This window comes from Histoplasma capsulatum, assembly GCF_000150115.1.
Source record: "Histoplasma capsulatum G186AR genomic scaffold supercont2.13, whole genome shotgun sequence".
Lineage (NCBI taxonomy): Eukaryota > Fungi > Ascomycota > Eurotiomycetes > Onygenales > Ajellomycetaceae > Histoplasma > Histoplasma capsulatum.
In genome coordinates this window covers 251488-272671 of record NW_025544813.1, presented here as the reverse complement: position 1 = coordinate 272671, position 21184 = coordinate 251488, and the positions used below count along the sequence as shown (strand labels likewise).

Below are 21184 nucleotides of genomic sequence, written 5' to 3'. Positions count from 1 at the left end.
CCATTGTTGAAGAGATGGAACTAGTGGGGGTGCTGGCTGGCTTAGAAACCAGAGCAAACCATCAGAAAAGCGACTTTTTTTTTTTTGCCCAGGAAAATCGTCTGCGTCGGACAAATGTAGATCCGCTCCGGTGCTGAATCCTTTCCGATACAATGGAGCGTGGAGAGCTATCCCTCCATTACCACCCGGACGCGCAATGTCGACCGCACCAAGATCAAGATGGGCAGAGGACGATGCCGAAACGGAAGCCCTTATTGAACAGAAAAGACGAGAAAAGGAGGAGCGGAAACGTATAAAGGCGGAGAAGCAGCGGCGCCAGCAAGAGGAGGCACAGGAACTTCTTGCGCAAACACATGCGGACCAGGGGTCAAATAACTCTTTACAAGCTCAAGAGAAGGGTGCGAATGGCGATGCAGGGAGGCCATCCAAGAGGCGGAGGTTGTCGAATGAACCAGAAACACGGCCCGACCTTCCTATTGATCAGAAGCCCATTCCCCTGCTCCAATTTCCGGCCCCGGAATGGGGGCCGTGTAGACATGTGGACAATTTCGAACGACTAAATCGCATCGAAGAAGGCTCTTATGGCCTGGTATCGAGAGCGAAAGAACTTGCAACTGGTGACATTGTTGCACTTAAGCGATTGAAGATGGAAAATTGCCACGACGGCTTTCCAATTACCGGGCTGCGAGAGATTCAAATCCTACTGGAATCCAGACATACAAACATTGTCCATCTACGGGAAGTCGTGATGGGCAATGGTATGGACGAGTAAGTTCTCGCGTTTATAATATATTCAACCCATCCTGAAAAGCCCGGATACCGGAAAGCATTAACCAGCTCGTCCCTTCATGTCTTTTCCTCCCACTCTGTAGCGTCTACCTTGTCATGGATTTCGTCGAACATGACCTCAAAACACTCCTCGACCATATGCAAGAACCGTTTCTCCAATCAGAGACGAAAACGTTACTTCTACAGATCATCTCCGCGACGGAGTACTTACACTCGCATTGGATCATGCACCGCGATCTAAAGACGTCAAATTTACTGATGAACAACCGGGGAGAAATCAAAGTTGCGGACTTTGGAATGGCAAGATATTATGGCGATCCGCCACCGAAGTTGACCCAGCTTGTGACCACTTTATGGTATCGGTCTCCGGAACTTCTACTTGGAGCGGAAACATATGGGCCGGAGATTGACATGTGGAGTATCGGATGTATATTTGCTGAGCTTGTGACGAAGAAGCCGTTATTTCAAGGGGAGAATGAAGTCAGCCAATTAAGCGAGGTACGGCCGACCCCTTGGTGTGAAACCCCCCCCTAACCCTTTCAACCCAAAAGATTCAACTCGTCGATGACAAAACAATACCTCATGTTAACAAGCAATATCCCACGTAGATCTTTGCCAGCACGGGACCCCCAACCACCCAAAGCTGGCCCTCCTTCCGCTCCCTCCCCAACGCCAAATTCGTTGGTTTTCCAGCCAACAGCGCGGCACAAAACTCAGACGGCGGTATCCCTCTCCTCTGGCGCAAGAAATTCCCCTACCTTACCACCGCCGGCCTCACCCTTCTCTCCCACCTTCTTGCGCTAAACCCGGCCTCCCGTCCGGACGCCGCAACGTGTCTCTCACACCCGTACTTCCGCGAAGATCCCAAGCCAAAGGCGAAAGAGATGTTCCCGACGTTCCCGTCGAAAGCGGGCATGGAACGGAGGCGGAGGCGGGAAACGCCGGAGGCGCCGAAGAGGGGGGATGTGGCGCCTCGGTTGGATTTTGCGAAGGTCTTTGGAGGTGTCGCTGGTGGTGTTGGCGACGGGGACGGGGTTGAGGCAGGGGCGGGTTTCACGTTGCGGTTGGGGTGATCAAGGGTCACCTTTCCTTGCGCTGCCTGCATGGCTTTGCTCTTGAGCCTCGGTGGTCTAAAGGGGGTGGTGGTATATAGAATGGATGCCGGGGGTTGACTGCAAGATATGGGGAGTTGGAAGATATCATTTTGTGTTTTTCGGGTGGTCAGATTTGCGCATGGGTCTTTTTTATGTACACTGTACAACATAGCATACAAGTGAGCCAGTTACATGCAATCATCAGTCCCTAAAAAAGCCGCCTCAAAACTCGAATTTACATCCCTAAGCCTACCTTATCTGACTGAGGGGAAAAGAAAAAAAAAAAAAAAAATTGAAGACAAATTATGAGCCCACGGCGAGGGTCGAACTCGCAGCCTTGCGGTTAAAAGCCGCACGCTCTGACCATTGAGCTACGTGGGCTGATTGGATAACTGCCGCCAACGTGACGTGGAAGTTATCCTCTTGCCCAAAGCCAGACTTAGTCATGCTTAGCGCCATACCATGACTTATCCATCAATGCTTCTTGTATGTAAAACCAGAGCACGACCAAGAGTTCCTTTCACATTCTACTCGCCAGGTCCTTCAGTCTTTAAACAGGACAAGTGTCCAAGCTAACATGCTTATATATACTGATGAATTATCGAGAAGCCGTCCCATGGTCGTCCAGCGGAACGCTGAAACACTGGCAATGCTACTTCCCGGCGAGCGCCATGTGGAATTGCTTGTATCAACTTGAATTGAAGTCTTTGATTGCGACAGTGGGATTTGATAAAGGGAATCACTTTACCAGACCGGATAAGGTCCTTTATCATCTCATCTGCTCTTAGGTGGTGGATAGTTTGAAAATCAAGGACAAATACTATTACATGGGATTGAAAATTGAAATACGGGTGGATGAAGAAGGGAATAAATAGGTTGCTACACCTGTCGCAGCAGCTAGCAGGAAGAGAAGAATTGGAGACGGGTACTAGTAGACATCGCATTCCTCCCTAGTATTTATGACAGCCTCCGCTGGGGAAACTGGCAAATTCAACACTTCTCTATTGTAATGCGCGAAGGTGCGCTTGCAGTGAACGGTGGAATTCGGAAATTACCGTAGCTGGGCCGAGCTCACGGACTGAGAGAAATTTCTCCCTCTCTAGTCCATGTAGTTGTTTTGTTGTCCATTCTCTATCCTCATTTCATCTACAATAAAAAAATAAGGACGGAAATACGCCACCGCGGAAGGGAATCATGATTCGCATTATTGATGATTGATCCAGTTCCCTACTCTAGAATGATCATAAAGCTTAACAAGAAGAAACCCATGAATCAAGGAACGAAATTGCTGCGTATGAATAAGACATCGCATTGTACTGTACGGCCTGCGTTCGACTGTTATCATTATAATTGGGGGTTCTTGTTCACATGACTATGACATGCAAAGCCTGAAAATTGCCCGTGATCTATTCTTCAATAGACCACGCTCCTATTTCCCTGGCCAAAGAGGATTTTACACCCATTCTTTGAGAACTTGAAGCGGACAGCCCCGTTGCTGAACCAGAGTGGTTCCACTCATCGAAAGGGATGTTGACTTTGACTCCAGATCTCCATTGATGTCAAAAACAACTCTCTTGAGAGCTGCATATTCCACATGCCGTAACCAAGATGTTCTGCACAAGCGTCCCACGCCAAAACAAAGGAATATCCCCCATAGCGCCTTTTCATTAGCTGTTAACATGACCTTCGTAACTGGAAAAAGAGGAAAAGTAAACACCAATCCCTTCCCTGATGATGCTATCACGATTGCGTTGCTTCCCAAGCCTCACCACCCACATACAACTCCCTCCGTCGCTGCCGATGTCTCCTCCACCACTTGAATACCTCCCAAGGACCCCTACAATACGCAGTCGCCTGTCGCATGGTGTCCGGCTGTGATGAAGATGATGAAGATGACGAGGGGGACGAGGGGGACGAGGCAAACGACACCTCGCTATGAAGGGGACTTGCAAGGGCAAAATCATCAGTGGTGCTCAACTCATGCAGCGATGGCGCTTTAAGACTCTGCGGCCGCCTTAGGTGGTAGAAGGTCTGACGGCAGAGGGGGCAGCTCGCGTCTCGTTTCGACAGCCAGTCGTCGATACACGGCTGGTGGAAGATGTGTCGGCAGGGTAATTCTCGAAACTTCATGTCGCGGTGGAGGGTTTCGAAGCAGAGGATGCAGTCCGTTTCTTCTTGATTTTGGCCGTTGTCTTCGTCTGCAGAGCGCATGCTGGTTAGATGACTCTGGCTGGTGCTCGATTTACGCACGACTTCTCGATCTTATCGCTGGTTGTACACCCAAAAAAAAAAAAAAAAAAAAAAAATTACACTATATGGAGAATACCTTTCGCAATGAAGGCGCCCGATAAACGCCTCATGTTCGCCTGGTCGAGCTCCTTGACGGAGAGCGTGCCCTGGCTTAATGGGATGCATATGTAATGTGTAGTGGGCATTGCCATGGGCCTTTTCTCTTGCCCTTGCAACCGATGAACGAAATCGCAACAACCTGCAATTATTTCTCTGAGCGATGTCCACCAGATCTACGGTGCATGGCATAAAGAGTCTGGTTGTCGTATTGGACCATTAGTTAAAGAAAGGATAGTAGTACTATTCAGCGATATATCCCGTGTCAGCTTTACTGAAAGAGATGAGATTTTTTTTCTTTCACTTCCTTTCTTCCCCCCTCTTCTACTTCTACTTTTCATTGTGGGCCAGGGGGGTTTCTTTGATATGGCATGCTCCAACGAGTTTCATTGATTCCTGTTATGATTCCTGTTGGCCAGTGCCAATGACATCATTCCAACGCCTGCTTGCCGACTGAACCTTGGTAGCCGCATAACCGGGATAGCAACTGTACTATATTTGCGCCACCGCATGTGCCATGGTCAGTACGGTGCTGATTTTGATTGCCATTTGCCATCTCTACGTGGGTTCTCATAGTAACATGGACAAAAAGCAAAGAAAATAATAAAGGAAGACCAAGGTTCAAGGGGGGGGGGAAGGAGGACGGGGTTGGGGAAGAACAAAATGGAAAGGGAAAATAGGTTTATTAATATCCGTTTCACATGTTCATTTTGCGAAAGTAGTGGGGCCAGTCAAGGATAACTTACTACTCGAAAAAAAAAAAAAACTCTCAAATATAAACTAGCCAATTAAACTAATGTCGCATAGTATCGGTTAAGTTAATCGAATAAGAAGTATGCAATTTAAAATGGGTTGATATATAGTTCTTTTCCTATTCACTGAAATCTTCTGAGCGTACATCATGCACTGTCGTCATAATATCCCAGATATTGCTTCAACGGCTGAAACGGCCCCAAAAAAAAAAAAAAAAAGAAAAAAAGAAAAAAAAAAAAATTGAAGAGCGCGTTGGCGCAGAGGCGAAAGTTAGCTTAGTGGAGGGGTATGCAGAGAATTCGTTGATTCTTCATTTCAGGTCTAAATATAGTCAGTCAGTAACCGCGGTGGCTTCGTTTGTTTCCATCCTAAAAGCCTGTTCCTTCTTCTGGTGGGCGCCTATTCGCAAGTGCAGCGCTTCGTATTTACCTGGGAAGGAGTTGTGGACTTGCCGGATACCCAGCTATACTGCGGGAAGGCGATTGTGCCAGGAGTAAGAAGTATCTCCAGACAAAGGAAGATAGAATGTTACGCTGGAATGGTGATCCCTGAGTCATCACATTTGTTCCCAGAAAAGCCGGCTCAATGTGGGGAAAAACGTCCGAAAGGTAATGTAGGTAGTATTCACACGATATGGTTTAGTGATATTCAGGCGCTTCGATAAGACTCCGATTATCGCCTGCGTGGACGGAGAGTTAACAGGGTTGCATATCTTGGATCTCTGCACAAGCCGAGCAGCCCATTAACTACTCGACTATCAAAAGCGCTTACATTATCGATCAGCACAGGTCAAGTAAAGGTCTAAAAGGGTATGCCTTCAGAAGACGAATGTGTTTTAGCTCGATCGTTTGATACGTCGCCTAGCACCATAGTTGTTCTAACGGGGCTTCTTCCTCATTGCTCGAGATTTTGTAATTTCCTTGGGGTTTAGTTTGGAGAGACTGTGTCCGACGTTTTGATTTGCTATCTATATGCCCATTTTGGGATACACGTTTCGATATTCTTTGTGGCGGCATTTGCTGCATGGGCTCCGCTTGCTGGTTCTTTTTGGCTGTCAAGTCCGTGATGCGCTGGCTCCTGCGCAAGGTTGCAACAGGTGAAATGGGCAGATTCGTTGGTGCGGTGGCCCCCTTGCCGTGTGGTTTTGCCAAATGGGTCGTATCATAGCGGCCTGTTCGGTCGTGTATGGATGCTCTTGAGCTTTTTCTAGTTTTGGTAATCTTCGACGAGCGATCCGCTTTGAGAACTGTGTTTGTCGCAGCCTTTCCGCCCACGTTAGTAGACCTGCAATTGCTATTCAGGTTTTTGTGGATGTTGAGATTGGTAGACACAGCTTCCTGCTCTGATTCATTTTCAAGTATTTGAATTGGACTCAGATCGCTATTGGACATAACCATCTCCTGGGCGATCTTTGGAAGCTCTTGTTCAATCCAGTTCAGTAAAATCATGAACTTGTCTAAATTTCTTTCACTCGCAGATCGAAGTAGCCAGGCGAGGGCTGGATTGAATGGTTCATTAGGATCCAAGGTTGCACCTTTTCCATGCTCAGCCTCCCACTCCAACCTCATATGCTCCCTCTTTTGTCGTCCTTCTTCTGCCATAATTCTCATTTTGGGCACATTCCGGTGCTGAAAGTAGTGGTATTCCTTCCATACATCCATCTTGCTTTGCTGTTTCGCATCAAAGAGAAGTTGTATATCACCATCGATGCCTTCTTGTTGCCGATGGCGATGCACCTCTTGTTGATACTGTTTGAAAATCTCAACACTCCTGCGTCTTCGCTGCTGGAATTTTAGGAATGAAATCCATTCAAGTCTTTGCCCCCAATACCCTGTATTCCAGTAGTCCACAATGGGGCCATACTTTCCATGGACATCTTTGGGAGTACGCCACATCTCCACTGGAAATGCTGGTCTTCCACCCAGTCGTATCAAATCATGGTAATCTTCCTCATTTTCCCGAGTATGTTTGAGCTGCAACGCTTCCCATTCTGGGTCGGGAGACCCTGGGGAACTCCGCGTTCGAGTGGAGGTGCCGCTTGAACAAGAGCTCCGAGCGCGCTGGTTATCGGGTTTCGCTAGGATATTTCTAACATTTGTAATTTTATTAAATCTGAACGTTTAAAAGTAGGTGTTTTCTCTGGTATGATGCATAGGCATAGGCTTGTGGGGCTAGTCTTACTTAAGTTTGACATCCACGGCTGCGACATCCAAGGGATGCGATTTGCCTCTAAGCTTAACCAACTCCCTACAAAGCTAATGTCATTGTTCCGTGACTTCGTATGAAAGGTCCAGGGAAGGGATATTCTCTCACATCAATTTCTGTATATGTTCATCAGTCCAGTTTTCCGGATCTGCATTATCGATCCAGCTTGTTGAGGTCAGTATTTGCTTCCCCAGCAATCCGACTCGGTAGGCGGACCACCTACGTTATCCCTACAAGGTCGCTGGGGGAAAGTTTATCCAGATCTCGGGTAGAGAGCTTCAGCACAGACATGATGAAGGCGAGAAGGCGAGTTGGGGGTTGTTCAACAGCAAAAGCAAGAGTTAGCAAGAGAATGAATCACGACAAGTTCAAGATTTCAAGTTTAAATGTTGTCGTTGCATGTTGGTCTTGGCGCCAGGGTGGGCATTTCCGACACGGAACTGCCTGAGCGATGGATGAATGAATGCACGGGGATCAACTCCTGTCGACTTGCGCAGGCTTTGCTCGTTTTGGCTCGCATCGCCTGCGGGTGAACGCTGCCCTATTGGCTAACTAACATGGCAAGGCTGTGTTTGCCCGTAAGTTGCTGTTTGCGCTGGCATCTACGTCGGCTAGCATAGCATGCCCACGATGCCCCTCCTCAGCGCTCCTGGGATACCTACATGCGAAAGAGGCATTTCATCCTCACCGAGTCACCGGCAATGGCATCAACAATAGAGTCTCCGGCACTCTTAACGGCGCCAAACATAGACCAGGATCCAAACATCATCTTGATAATTGAGGCAGAACCCCGAACACATGGAGCTGAGGCCTTGGTATTGACACACAACAGGGCCCGCTACTTTCCTCCTGACGAATTCTCTCAACCTGGGAGTCGAGAACACACTCCATCTCCAGAACCGGAAGGGTCTAAGACGTTCTGGACAAAGAAATACCATCACCTTTGTTTGACATTTGACAAACCGCCGAAAAATGCCGGGCGAGGATTCTCTTTCGGCAGTGATAAGGCAGTGTGCGATGTTTTACTTGCGCCGAATAGAACCTGTCATCATATAAGCAGAGTCCATTTTTACATTACATTTGATGAACAGGGACGCCTTATATTGAAAGATGAGTCAACTTATGGGACGGCTCTCAGCTACGATGGCTGGGGTGGAGCTCTCAGGCGACGTCGATTCCAGTGGATTCTATTCCCAGAATTCACGATCCAAATCCACCTCCCTAATTTCGCACTCGACATTGTGCAATTAAAAAGCCGTTCTTGCTACCTAGAATATCAGAGAAATCTTACAAAATTCTTGGACAACAGTCACGACGCCGTTCTCGCCCTCGCGGGATTAGATGTGCAAAGCTATGGATCTGGATCAACTGATCACTTAACAGACCCATATTCTCCAGGACAACAACCTATCTATTTTCCCCGAGCAGTTCTTGGTCAAGGTGGCTTTGGGAAAGTTTTCTTGGTTTCACACCTGAGCAATGGAATGGTATACGCCGCGAAAGAACTCCTCAAAGGCTCAAGCCTGAGAAATGAAGCAGCAATCCTGAGGAATATATCACATGTAAGACTCTTCCATACCTGTTCAAGATTCAATAGCTTACTCCTTCACAGAAGCATGTTGTTCAATATGTGGACTTCACAGAAGTGCCCACAACTCAACTAATTATGGAATATCTTCCTCTTGGTAATCTAGATGATCAGCATAAGAAGAGTCCAATCACTGAGTCAGAAGCTCGAAAGCTTCTACTCCAAGGACTTGATGCTCTTCAATATCTCCATTCTCGGAAAAATCCAATCACACATCGGGATATAAAACCAGAAAATATTCTTGTACTGGGCCGGGGGGCTAACTTCCATATCAAACTAAGTGATTTTGGACCATCCAAGGACATCCCTTTGCTGAAGACAAATTGTGGGACCCCAAGTTACAAACCCCCAGAGATTTTTAGAGTTTACAAGCAGCGTAAATCAGAGAAGGATCCACAGAAGCGTGCAAGCTTACTCTATGACAACAAAGTTGATGTATGGGCTCTGGGGGTGGTTGTTTTACAGTATATTGTTGATCTGACCGACGAGGAATTACCTTGGTATGAACAAATTACTCGTACTGTCAAGGATATGCTCCAGCACCGACCTGATGACCCGTTTATTGCTCTCTTGAGCAAAATGTTACGGATGAACCCATCGACTAGGCCTTCATCGGAAAATTGCTTCCAAGAAGCAACCAGGACCGGCATGGCCAGCCCAGGGGACCTGAAAGAGGACAAAACCTCCAATGATGACAATACATCTGACCCAATAACAGCTGAAGTTTTGAAGCCAGAATTAGCGTCTCCCAACGTACCAACTCCCATAGTATCAGGCACTAATCGCGTCCCAGGAGCTAAGCGAGATCCGTCACCCACGGGGCCGAGTGGACATCGGACCAAACGCCCGCGGATAAACCAAATAAGTCTAACAAACCGACCGTACTACTCCATGGCTATGGAAATTCTGAACGAACTACACCTGCGTGGAGCTCTCATCGAGATTGAAAGGAACGATCAAGAAATTCTATCAGCAGTTGAATTAATATGTGAGGAATTTTCTCGGCAAAAGATCACTAATATCGATATTACTTATTCTGTGGAGTCCCAGGGGGTAATTATCAAGGCCTGCCGTGCGGATAGGAGTGGCGAATTTGTGCTAGGTCATTTTACTTCTATGGCTCCATTTACTTCCCCCATGGAGCTAGCTTACCAGCTGATAATTCAAAACTCGGAGAAGGAAGAAATCACGAGTCCTGTTGATATGAAAACGCGATCGAAATGGCCAGCAAGCCACAAGTCTTCGACCCCAAGCATACGATAAAAGGACATCTAATGATATCCTTGGACTGGCGTTGGCTAGTAGGATTAGGGGCTCTCCAAGGAGTTGGCCGCTGCTCGCCTTGGCCAGCAAAGCTCTCTTCCATGAGCCAGTTTACTCTATGAATGAGATTTCGGTTTTGCAACATATTTAGCACGTAAACAGCTATTTAGCAAGCTCTGACCTATCTACGTGAGCTGCCTTAACAGACATGAACAACATTTCGGGATCCTCTATGACCTTGCTCAATGGACTTAGCTCTCTCTCTTCCTTTTTTTTTTTTTTTTTTTTGTCGGTGTTTCTTTTCGTTTCATGGGTTATCCTACGGCGCGTCTCTACCACTGCGGCCCGCAGCGGCCCAACTACTGAGCTCCGGTGGCCGCACTTTGTCAGATAAACAACCCTTCCGGTATTTCATGCTACGAATGGCCAAAAGGACGCTCTGCAACTATTCCTCACCATGCAAAGTCCCATTGTTTTCATTTTTGAGCTAATCACGGGTCATTAGGACCGCTCGCGACTACTTAATGGGAAAGGTTATTGAGCACCATAGGTGAATGGACATTCCAAATGAAGAAGTGAGGGGATATACCGATAGTGTCTCTTACAGCTCCAGGGAGCCTTCCTCTCTATTCCTAGGGTTTAGGTTTGATTCAATTGGTTGATTCATCTAAGAGTAATATTGTTCGAAATCTGGACAACTGTTGTTCGAAGAACATCTTCTTCTGGCAGGATCAGCTAACAAAGACGCTTCATGTGTTGAAAAAGGGCGGCTGGGCAGGTCAGGCATCGGAGCTGGTCTCTTGGTACAGGTACAGTACATGCACAGATGTCTATATATTATTGCCTTTCCTCTACACATGCGCAGACGTCATCTCCCAGTTCACATTGTATATGCTGGCCAGTAAATAAATTCAAAAAATTCATTGACGGGTAGACGGTTACGTGCTCGTATCCTATTCCATGGGATACACTGTCAAATATTGAACACGAATTCTTAAAACTCATTGTCAAAACATTCAAATAGAGAAATTTAATTTTCGTGACTACGAGCGATGTATGGTGCCCGAAATTAATCTTTAACAATTTATGAATTTCGGATTTGCTACATTCTAAAAATAACCAGTTAGAGAAAAAGTAATAAATTATGTTATCCTCCCCTCTTGCGTATTCATTGAAGCTAGTTAGTTTGCTATTTTTTCAACTATGAAAACTATCTTCTTCCACCATATTCCGCTATAATTTTCTCTGCAGCTGTCTGTGCCACCAGATAGGCTGTGGGTTGACTATGGTTGCTGTTTATTAAGGTTATTGTTAGGAGTTGCTTTTTATCGGGAATAGGAATGAGGAATGGGAAAGAATGGCATATATGTCTCTAGCCCTACTCACTTCGGTGTGATTGGACAAACACTCAAATCCACGACTCGCAACTTCTCAACGCCATAGACGCGGAAGCTCGGATCCGTACACGCCATTGGGTCGTCTGGTTTGCCCATTTTTAGGGTTCCGTTGGCATGGAAGACCGGAAGTAGGTTCTCGTCGATGAATTCCTATGCACCCAAGAAGAAGTTCTAGGTTAGATGGGGACAACCACTCGTATAGAAAGATTAGAGACGTCAGAGAACGGGCGGGGTGATCCCTGGAGTGGTCGTACATGGATATCTTCGTCCGACTGGCTTTTCGGGGCCAGGACGTATCCCTTAAATTCCTTCTCAATTGCGCCGGACTGATAAAACTTCATAGCTTCCCTTATTGCCAAGGTCAACATCTTTCGATCAAACGGGTGTGACATGTACTTGGGGTCAATGACTGGCGGATCATTCACGTTTGCGGATTTCAGTGTGATTTCTCCCCTAGATTGCATATTCATAAGGCAGACGACGGTAGAGAGGTATGATGTCCCCTCAGGAACAACGTATGTCGGGGGGAAATGGGGCCCTGCGAGAAAGAGCTCATAATGAGGAACGGAATCTTTGGTTAGATATTGCTTTGAGAGAGTGTCTAGGTTTTGATATTCGCTTGTTGTAAGAATGGAATTTTCCTTGAGCCATCCGGTAATGACGCAAGACCGGTGCAGGTTCATCTCCCCGGTTCCGTCCCGTTTCCACTGTTCTCGTGCAGCTTCGAGGGCGGCAGGATTTGAATCAAATTGAGTCCGATCACTGAGGCCCACACCTGGCGCGAATGACGCTCCTATAACAACTAAGGGGTGATCGGATAGTCCCTTGCCTACCCCAGGAAGATCATGGATAGTTTGAATATTATGCTGGGAGAGCTCCTGAGTGGGTCCAATACCAGATAGCAGCAAAATCTTCGCGGAATCGAATACACCGGCAGACAGTATTACTTCCCGATTCGCGGTGACTGTTGGCGCAAATGAGTTATTGCTCAAAAAAAAGAAAAAGAAAAAAGAAAAAAAGATATAGCAGGGGTGGAACAGTGGAAGTTGACAGACATTTCCTCCCATCTGCTGCTTGGATTCCAACTGCTACTTTGTTTTCAAAGACAACCTTGGCAACTTTTATGTCAGTTAGCATCTTCAAATTCGCAGGGCGATAGTTCGTGTATATAGACTCGCTGGTCCAGCGATAGCCTTTAAATGTTGTAGTAGGTGGTATGGACAACCCAATAGGGTTTCCAGAGTTAGTATCCATATTTAACGGCAGCTAGAGTGAGGGCAATTAGAAATACATCATCCCTGAGTTGTAAGACGTTAAGACCTCACCCCGTATCTTGTCCCTGCATCCAAAAGCTCCGTTATACCATTTTCCCATTGAGCAGGTAAGCTCACATGCACCGGTCTGAAACTATTAGATTCGCATCCAAGACAGAGAGGGTGGTAATAAATTCCATACGCACCCATTATATCCATGGTCCTCTGGTAAGGGATTGGAGTATTTCTTCATGTCCTCAGACAGCTCTGCGTGAAAAGTCTCTATCTATTTCCAAAATAGGACATGAAGTTAGCATTGGCATTGATATCGTAGAGTAACAACTGTCTACCTCCTTGAACCTCCTGAAAGTATGTTCCCACTTCCACGAGTCATCGCCAACAAGCTCAGCCCAGTAATTATAATCCTCCGCAGAGCCCCGAGTGTACGTCAAGAAGTTGACGTTGGTGCAGCCTCCTGGGCCCTTGCCGCGGAGATAAGGGAGTACCTGGCCCTTGAGGGAAGTTTGGGGCGTTGTAATATACCCGAGATCTAAGTCGGGCCGTTGCCAGGCATGGTATCTATCATACTGGCAAAGATGCGAGTTGTCAGGAAACGCACTGCCAGATTCCAGAACCACCACCGAGCTTTCTGGCAACGCCGTTGCCAGTCGCGTCGCTAAGAGCAGGCCAGAGTTGCCCCCTACTAAATATTAGAGCCACGATCTGTAAACCACACTGATGACGATGGGAGGAGGCATACCCCCAACGATGATAAAATCGTAGGTGTCAGTCATGATGTCGCTATTTTCCTCTCTCTAAGGTCTATATAGAATCTTCACCAAAGGGAAAAAGCGTCAACTAGACATGGAGGGGTAACCGTCATTTTATAGTTAGAGGAAAGGATAATTACCTCATTCATAGCTTGAATAACTAACTATAAGAAAGGATAAAATAATCAAGCCCCATTAATTTTGATCAATACGGCCGTAATCCGTACCGTACCCGTGGAATTTTTTGAAACCTATGAGAGAGATTTCGCCCATTTTGATCTAAAGCTCATCGAGAGTCTGGGGCAAGAAAATGTGCATAGCCTTGGTGGATACTGTTTGTAATCATATTAGTTCATCGTCATGCAATTCATCCCCGCAGCGCTTGAGACGGAGCTTCAACGTTTCGCTCCCCGATTGCTGCTGTTTGCTTTGGCTGATATAGTCGTGGGGAAATGTCATTCATTAGTTGGATAAACCCGGAGATAGGTCGCGGGGGAAGGTCTGGCTAGAAAAGATAGGTATGCATGAAGTTGTCGTTCACAATGCTGTTTGACAGAGAGGATCACTGCGTAGGCAGTAAAGTGTCAAGATCAACCCTTACAATTTCCACAGATCGCTATTAGCTTGAAGGTAAAATTAACATGGTTCAGAGCATTTATCATGGGTCTGTAAGCAGTAAGTAGAGGGTCCCAGGATGTCCAGAGAACTAGTTGAGAGGAGGGGGTTGGGATGCCCGAACATATTCGGTTTTGGATAATGGCTCTCCAGGGTTCAAAATCAGAGCAGGCTACGGGTGGCCAACTCCATAGGCAAGCTACCTCCTGCCATGTTGAAGTGTAACCCGAGCTACTGTGTACTAGTAGATATACGTACGACAAAAAGCAGATCGGAATCCATGCTCATAGTGATAATCGCGGTTTCAGCTGAGGTGGGCTAAATCTGATAAACTGGGACCGGTTTAAGGCTGAAATCAACTGCTGCCCGGAACTAGTGAGAGATAGAATTCTCGATTTCTCGATTAGAATGCCAAGTTTTGTCCTGTTATTGCTTCAGAATGTTATTCTCCTGAAACTCGTTGAACCAGCTGTCTGCTTAGCTTTGTGACCCTTCACTTTGACGGTTTTGTAGATATAGCCCTGTCAGATACCATTGGAATGTTCAACTTGTTTAAAACCACGCTAAGTGTACGCCCGTAGCCCTAAACGACAGTCCGTAGATCATCATATCGCAATATGCTAGCTACTGTTGTGGTTGCGCTGTAGCCAAGAATGAAAATTGGACCATGACATCGGGTTTAGCATAAACTTTGAAATGACTCTCTCACATATAGTACTCTAATAAAAATCTTATAGTGAATCTGAGAAAAAACAGTTTTCCAGGCGATTAATATCATTTTATACAAAGTATGAATCTATTTTAATCTAAAATGAAATAGAATTTTCAGCATTCATGTCGTAACTTGTGTGCAAGATGGTGATTTCAGCATCTGAAATCATGTGATTGAATGCTAATTCCAAGGTTCCTGAAAACCATCCAGAAGTCAGATTCGCCTAAAGTGTTCATCCAGCCTCACGACCTTCGACAGAACTCTCTACATGATGAGCCAACATCGCCGTCACAAACTTTCCCTAGAGGGATTTATCTTCCCTCTAATTCCCGCTCCCCTAGCGCCAGAGGAGAGCAGGGAGGCGCGAACCCTGTTCAACACCATGGTCAACTACATGCCTGACCGAACAGTTAAGAATCGCTACAAACCAGCGGTTCTCATAAATGCAACATTTGAACATGTTAAATCCGCTGATGAGTTCCTTGATTACTTCTTTACGTACATTTATGGTAGTATCACTGCGGAAGAAGAACATGGAACTGGTTCTGTTCATCAAACATTCACCTACTTCCGCGATTTTTCGCTGTGGAATTCAATGCGAAAAGGAGAAGCTGTGGTTGCCATGGATAAATTTGCTGAATACATGATTGACAATTTTTTCATGCCGCGTCAGTTGGCTTTTGTTTCCATTCTCCTTTCTATTCTCCTGTCTTCTTGGAAGTAGTAACCTAGGGCATGAACTCTTAATGTTAACTTCTGTCATGCAGTTCGAGCCTCCTCCGTCAAAACGCCGCAGCCCACACCTACATCATTGTCTTCAAAACAATCTACACCTATTGGTACGAGAAGCCGTGTGTCGAAGTTACGACAAGAATGCCTTTTCCGCGACCATCATCGCTGTGTAGTTTCGCGAAAGTTTGATAGAGCAGAAGTCAAGAAACGGCTTGACACAAATGAGGATAGCACAGATGATGATGGAAAGCCTTTGAAGGATCTAAATAACGATGAATTTGAATATCTAGAAGTAGCTCACATAATCCCTCATTCTCTCACATCCATCTCCCCAGAAAACTCACAATTAGTACGTCCATCCCCTGGCAACAGAAAACTACAACTCTTTTCTAATATTGCTCATTAGAGTGAGTCGAAGCAGGCGGCACATCACATTCTAAAAATATTTGATCCGGATGTTATCTATCTTATCGAAGGCCAAAATATTGATAGCCCAAAAAATGCGTTGACACTAACGCAAAAGTACCATCGACTTTTCGGAGAATTTGAGATATATTTCGAGCCCACTGAGAATAAGCACGAATACAAACTTAACACAACGGAAGAGAGGCCCTTCTTGCGCGACCCCTTGTTCCCAGTCGTTCGCCAGCTTTATCTCAGTCCTGAACATACTATTGATCCACCCTCACCTCAGCTCCTTGCAGTCCATAGTGCTGTTGCACGCATTCTGAAACTAAGCGGTGCGGGTGAATACATAGAAAACATACTTCGAGAAATGGAGGATCCTTGCGTGGAGGCAGATGGATCAACAAATTTAGAACGCCTCCTAAACTGGGGTCTACAGGGTTGGCTAAGCCTCATCCGTTCGGGGATAGTTGCACATTGATATTTTGTCCTGATCTTTCTTCCTGCTTGCCAGAGTTGAACGTGCCATGCAGTCTCTTCCAATTATTTCGACCCTCGCGGATATTCCCTTAAATATTAATTTAAATTTGTTTTAAAGGACTTCGTTATCCTCGCTCTTGACTTTCTGTGGCCATTTGTGATGGCAAGGTCTTGGGTTGCTATCCCAATACCCATCTCTCCCTCTCTTCATGTGTTTCTCTGTATACGACCTTCGCCGCTCTTTTAACTTGACATATGCAACATTCTCACTCTTTTAAAAGACTTCTTCAATCATGAGGTGCCCTGCTTACAGAATCGAAATAGTATGTCAGCCAACTTAATAGTAAGTACGTTCCTTCGTACGCAGCCTGCGTGAGCAGCAAAATTCCTCCTCATATGCAAAGCAAGCAATATATGCATCCTAGCCAACATGGACGACCAGCTCGAATTCAACAGGCAACGAGCGAGCGGTGAAGCATCTATTATAGCTGACAGTGGGATGCAGGGTTTCATCTTAAAAGCTTTTACGCGGCCCACCGGGCCGGCCTGGTGATTGTGGTTGCATAATGATGGTAAGAGCTCAAGCTAGGCTTCAACATCATACCCATCTCTGGGGATGGTGACATCCCTTTCTGAGTGGAAATGGAATGTCAGTTCAATTATTAGAACCATTAAGAGTGAGGGAATCTATTCCATTGACAAAAAACAACCCATGCGAGGACATGCTAGAATAGCTATTGCCTCAATCAACGGTCTGGTATTGGTGCACTAGGGGAAACGCTGTGTGACAGATCTACCTTTGGAGCGCGACAAACGCTGATCCGAATGCCTTTGAGAATCTACCCTTCCTACTACGAGGGATTGAAAGATGAGGCAAGGCAGGATATCTTTGAAGCTAACATCAATTCCCCAGAACAAGGGCCGTCTTCCATTGAAATAGTATGGGCTAGCCACCAGTCATTTTGGCGAAGGAGGTGGAAAGAGCGATGTGAGAGAGTGTGATCACTTTGATCAAGAAACCGGGGTTGGATTATACAATAGTTGAACGATTAGCACAATGACCAGGAAGCAGTTCAGAAAATACAGAGCAGTGACTCGTATATCGGTCACTAGCTAAATTGCCAAATTAATCTAAGACTGCTTAGCGCCAAACCGAGGTCTTCTCGACAACCTCACCATCAAATTTATTTACCTTCTCATTCATCACTTCGCAATGATAGAGCCTTCATTTTCACACGTAATTCAAGAGAAAGCGGCCGAGCTACATCAGTGAGATATCAAGGATATTGATTTACTCAAAGCGGTGAGTTGCACTCTCCATATTCTGGGAGTTATCAGACAGCTTCTGCTATTAGGTCATTGAACTGCTCGTAGCGAATCAAAAGGAACCGCCTTTGAAGCTATTGTTCCATTAAAGAAGACCTTTGGGACATCGAGTAAGGGAAATTGGGGCTCTGGTACCGGGGAACGTTTAAAAAGATGCATTGAAATCCAACAAGAAGGAGTAAAAACTAAGGACATGAGGACATTGAACCCCCTGAGCGGATCCCATTGGCAGTTTCTGTCCGAAATAAATGGATATTGAATCACACTCTTGACTCACTTGTGATGTCAAATTCGAGATGAGGGCCTCGTTAGTCTCGGAAACAAAAAGAAACATTTTTGAAGGTGCGTTGGGTTGGCAATTCTCTCCGCCATTGCTCTCTGCTCCCGGCTATCACGTTCCGCTCTCTCCCACCTCCGTCTTTTTCAAAAACATGAATGGGGATATACTTCATGCTCCCATCCTTGCCGATGTATCACCTGGCCGTTGAGTTCTAGCCCCGCTAATTTCTGGAAAGACCTATTATTTGAAGATTTTTTATATTTATGATAACAGTATTAGAACAAGTGTTCAGCATCTTATCCTTAATGCAACACGCGGTTCTAAGAGCCATTTGTCTCCGACAGCAAAATATCGGGCAACCAGTGTCTGCTTCCTGCTGGGATCAAGCGGAAGCGGCTGATGAGTGTCTGAGAGAGTAATAGTGCTCTTTGTGACATGAACGAGTCGTACTGTGAGACGGACAAAAACATGCAAACTGCTTTACAATGTTAAACATCACTGGTTTCATTACCTGAGTGTGGGAATAACCTGCAATTGTGCCTCGAATTTCCTTATTCTTGGCATGCAGTTGCAGATGTTGGAATCTGGCGCAAACAAGTCAATAATCAAAAATTATACGTTCATCCTCAATATTATTGGTCAGAGCTGTCTTGTGGAATGAGCCGGTCGGATGTGGAAGGACCCCATCTTGAGGATTGATCCTTTTGGCGCAGTGGGAAAACCCCGTTTTACATCCTTTGGCCCATCAATTTTCAGCAAGAAGCCGTTCAGACACATACCTGCAACGAGGCAACTCCAACACACCGCAGGGAATATATAATGTCCGCCGCGCTCCCACGTTATGTTCATTACTCCATCTTCCCATTTCTATTTTACAAGCAAATGCGACTTTAAGCAGCTTCGTTTTGCACATCCCCCACTCGCAGTCCCCATTCATAGACTATTCGTGGTTGGACATAGGACTCATTCACAATGAGTCTCATCTCCAAACTGCCGACGGAGCTGGTGGAAGAAATTGCTCGGCATATGGACAAATGTGTTCTGAAAAATTTCGGGAGCGTTTGCTGGAGATTCCGCTCCATTGTCGAACCGAGATTATACGAAACGATCGGCTTGAACAACCCGGAAACATCTTACCGTGAGGTATTGAAATTGCTGATAGCCATCGATAAACGGCCCCAGATGGTTTCTCGCACGGAAGTAGTAACCATATCCGAGCCAGACGAAGGCGCACATGAGAGGGAGCTTGTTCAAGCTGCTAAATTGGATCCGAAGGTCACCGTGAATGAAGTTATCCCACACCTGCTGTCCAAATTACCCATTCTCCACTCCTTTCGTATCCGCTCTCACCAATATTCAGCTTGTATTAGATGTGAATTCGGCATACCTTTCGACTTCTCCAACCTAAGAAAGATTGTAAACATTCAGTTGCCATGGTATTCCCTATCTTCAACACCAGGTTTACCTCCGACACTAGCACACCTCGATTTGGACGGAGCTGGTTGGGTCGACGGGGATTATATGGAAAATTTGCTGGTCAATTGTGTCAAACAGAAGCATGTTGAGGGCCCAGACGCAGGTGGACTAAAAATCATCACCATCGACGTTATTTTGTGGCGTCGAAAGGAGTTGGAAACTATCTGCAAAAATAAAGGGATACAGCTGGAACTGAGTTGGGGTCCTCTCCAAAGCACTTATGATGTAGTGTACGGAAGAGGGGACGTTGAGCCTTGGGACGGCAATGTAGATAACTTCTAAGTTATTTTAATATTAGTTTAATTTGTCAACCCAACACCCTTGCCAGCTTCTTCTACAAAATCCATTCGACAAATCTATAAACTCGCCAACCCCATCCGGGATGGAATTTTGGCGTCCAAAGGAGCTTGAAAAGAAAAGAAAAAAGAAAAAAAAGGAATCTGCCACAATAGGAAATCTAGCTCACCTATTGTAGCCGATCCCACACCTCAAATGGGGAAATAGCGGACCTTCCTCGAAATAGGTGAACCTGGGGAACAGTCACGATCGAATTCGTCATGCAAATGTATATACATGTATGTACTATAAAGCATCCACAACCCTTTGGATGGGATGAGTTGTATTAACTAATTTAACTTAGCACATGTTCATTATTGTCTCGGCTATGGTCGACAAAGGAAGTATAAAATTAAAAACTTTTACCACTAGTTAAAAGGAGAATTCCCCCAATTACCAACGTCTTAAGTTCACAATTTTATGCCTTGAAGTTTCACAGAAAGTCTCCAGAAGACAATAAGAGTTGTGCATGAAATACTAGTGCCTCACACTAATGCAGATATAATCTGGGCGTTGTGTATAAATAGATCAGGATGCACCCGCATACTGCGAACCTTGAATTCAGAACAGACTCAAGGTGACCAGGCCCTATTCCCCATTAGGAATACTTGTAGTTTCAATTTTGGAAATCACCTGGGAGTTTCTTCGGAATCACCCCCTGGCTGAGATATATTCAGACAGAAGTGTGCTATTTTCCCCTGCGTCATTTCGGTTTAACTATCCGCCGCTTCTGAATTGCCGTGTGTGCCCATGAACAGGAAATGTTTTAGGGGGGCCAATTCGGCATTGAGTTTAAAGTCAGGCTGCGGGCTTGGCCTGACCGGTCCCCACCGTCCCCTGGATCGCTGCCAAACCTTCAGCGCACGGATGATGATAATAATTAAATGGGCGGTCCCGCCGCAGCATCAAGTAGATTGTTTGAAGGAATCTCGGTTTGTTCCCGGTTGTAAGACGGGCGCATTGCGCCAGCTCCTTGGTCAAAGGAGGTATACGAGGTTCTTGGCGAGGGCACGCAACAGGCATACATGGGGAGTATGGAGCTTGCTCAAGCGAAGTTTGTGCACCACCTCGTACTTCAAAAACAAGAAGATACTGGTCCCTGGACTGGCGCCGTCATGAGGTAAAACTTTCCAAGAGGATCAGCAATCCACAATTAACATCAAGCTGAGAATTGATAAAAATTGGGCCTCCGCAGGCCTTACCAGGCGTGGTTCCGAGTCGTATGAAGCAAGTCTCCAGGACTCCAGCATCACACCAGACCACTGCCCGAGAAGTGCAATCTGTCCAGTGGAATAGGCCATCAAAGTCCCAGGACTATAGCCGCCGGGCGAGTCCACGGATGTTCCCTCCCAGTAACGTGACTT

The 21184-nt window shown here is 46.0% G+C and overlaps 6 protein-coding genes and 1 non-coding gene across 7 annotated transcripts; 3 read left to right on the top strand and 4 right to left on the bottom strand.

The window, feature by feature from the left end:
• Nucleotides 1–191: 191 nt before the first annotated feature.
• On the top strand, nucleotides 192–2093 carry HCBG_08046 (protein kinase; the record flags this gene model as incomplete). Its single annotated transcript, XM_045435095.1, has 3 exons — nucleotides 192–768; nucleotides 873–1287; nucleotides 1398–2093. The coding sequence occupies 3 exons, from the start codon at nucleotides 197–199 to the stop codon at nucleotides 1860–1862; spliced, it is 1452 nt and encodes a 483-aa protein (XP_045284401.1).
• Nucleotides 2094–2191: 98 nt separating this feature from the next.
• Nucleotides 2192–2264, bottom strand: HCBG_11071. Its single transcript has one exon. It is a non-coding gene; the product is annotated as a tRNA-Lys (tRNA).
• Nucleotides 2265–3623: 1359 nt separating this feature from the next.
• HCBG_08045 (uncharacterized protein) lies at nucleotides 3624–4318 on the bottom strand (the record flags this gene model as incomplete). Its single annotated transcript, XM_045435094.1, has 2 exons — nucleotides 3624–4081; nucleotides 4210–4318. The coding sequence occupies 2 exons, from the start codon at nucleotides 4316–4318 to the stop codon at nucleotides 3624–3626; spliced, it is 567 nt and encodes a 188-aa protein (XP_045284400.1).
• Nucleotides 4319–5842: 1524 nt separating this feature from the next.
• HCBG_08044 (uncharacterized protein) lies at nucleotides 5843–7478 on the bottom strand (the record flags this gene model as incomplete). Its single annotated transcript, XM_045435093.1, has 3 exons — nucleotides 5843–7070; nucleotides 7164–7229; nucleotides 7411–7478. 3 exons carry the CDS (start codon nucleotides 7476–7478, stop codon nucleotides 5843–5845), a joined length of 1362 nt encoding a protein of 453 aa, XP_045284399.1.
• Nucleotides 7479–7744: 266 nt separating this feature from the next.
• HCBG_08043 (calcium/calmodulin-dependent protein kinase) lies at nucleotides 7745–10038 on the top strand (the record flags this gene model as incomplete). The annotated part of the gene is made up of 3 exons (XM_045435092.1): nucleotides 7745–7765; nucleotides 7808–8749; nucleotides 8785–10038. The coding sequence occupies 3 exons, from the start codon at nucleotides 7745–7747 to the stop codon at nucleotides 10036–10038; spliced, it is 2217 nt and encodes a 738-aa protein (XP_045284398.1).
• Nucleotides 10039–11248: 1210 nt separating this feature from the next.
• On the bottom strand, nucleotides 11249–13482 carry HCBG_08042 (glucose-methanol-choline oxidoreductase; the record flags this gene model as incomplete). Its single annotated transcript, XM_045435091.1, has 8 exons — nucleotides 11249–11321; nucleotides 11425–11585; nucleotides 11690–12399; nucleotides 12491–12701; nucleotides 12761–12836; nucleotides 12895–12974; nucleotides 13039–13388; nucleotides 13449–13482. 8 exons carry the CDS (start codon nucleotides 13480–13482, stop codon nucleotides 11249–11251), a joined length of 1695 nt encoding a protein of 564 aa, XP_045284397.1.
• A 5498-nt stretch (nucleotides 13483–18980) lies between these two features.
• On the top strand, nucleotides 18981–19766 carry HCBG_08041 (uncharacterized protein; the record flags this gene model as incomplete). Its single annotated transcript, XM_045435090.1, has 1 exon — nucleotides 18981–19766. One exon carries the CDS (start codon nucleotides 18981–18983, stop codon nucleotides 19764–19766), a length of 786 nt encoding a protein of 261 aa, XP_045284396.1.
• Nucleotides 19767–21184: the final 1418 nt, after the last annotated feature.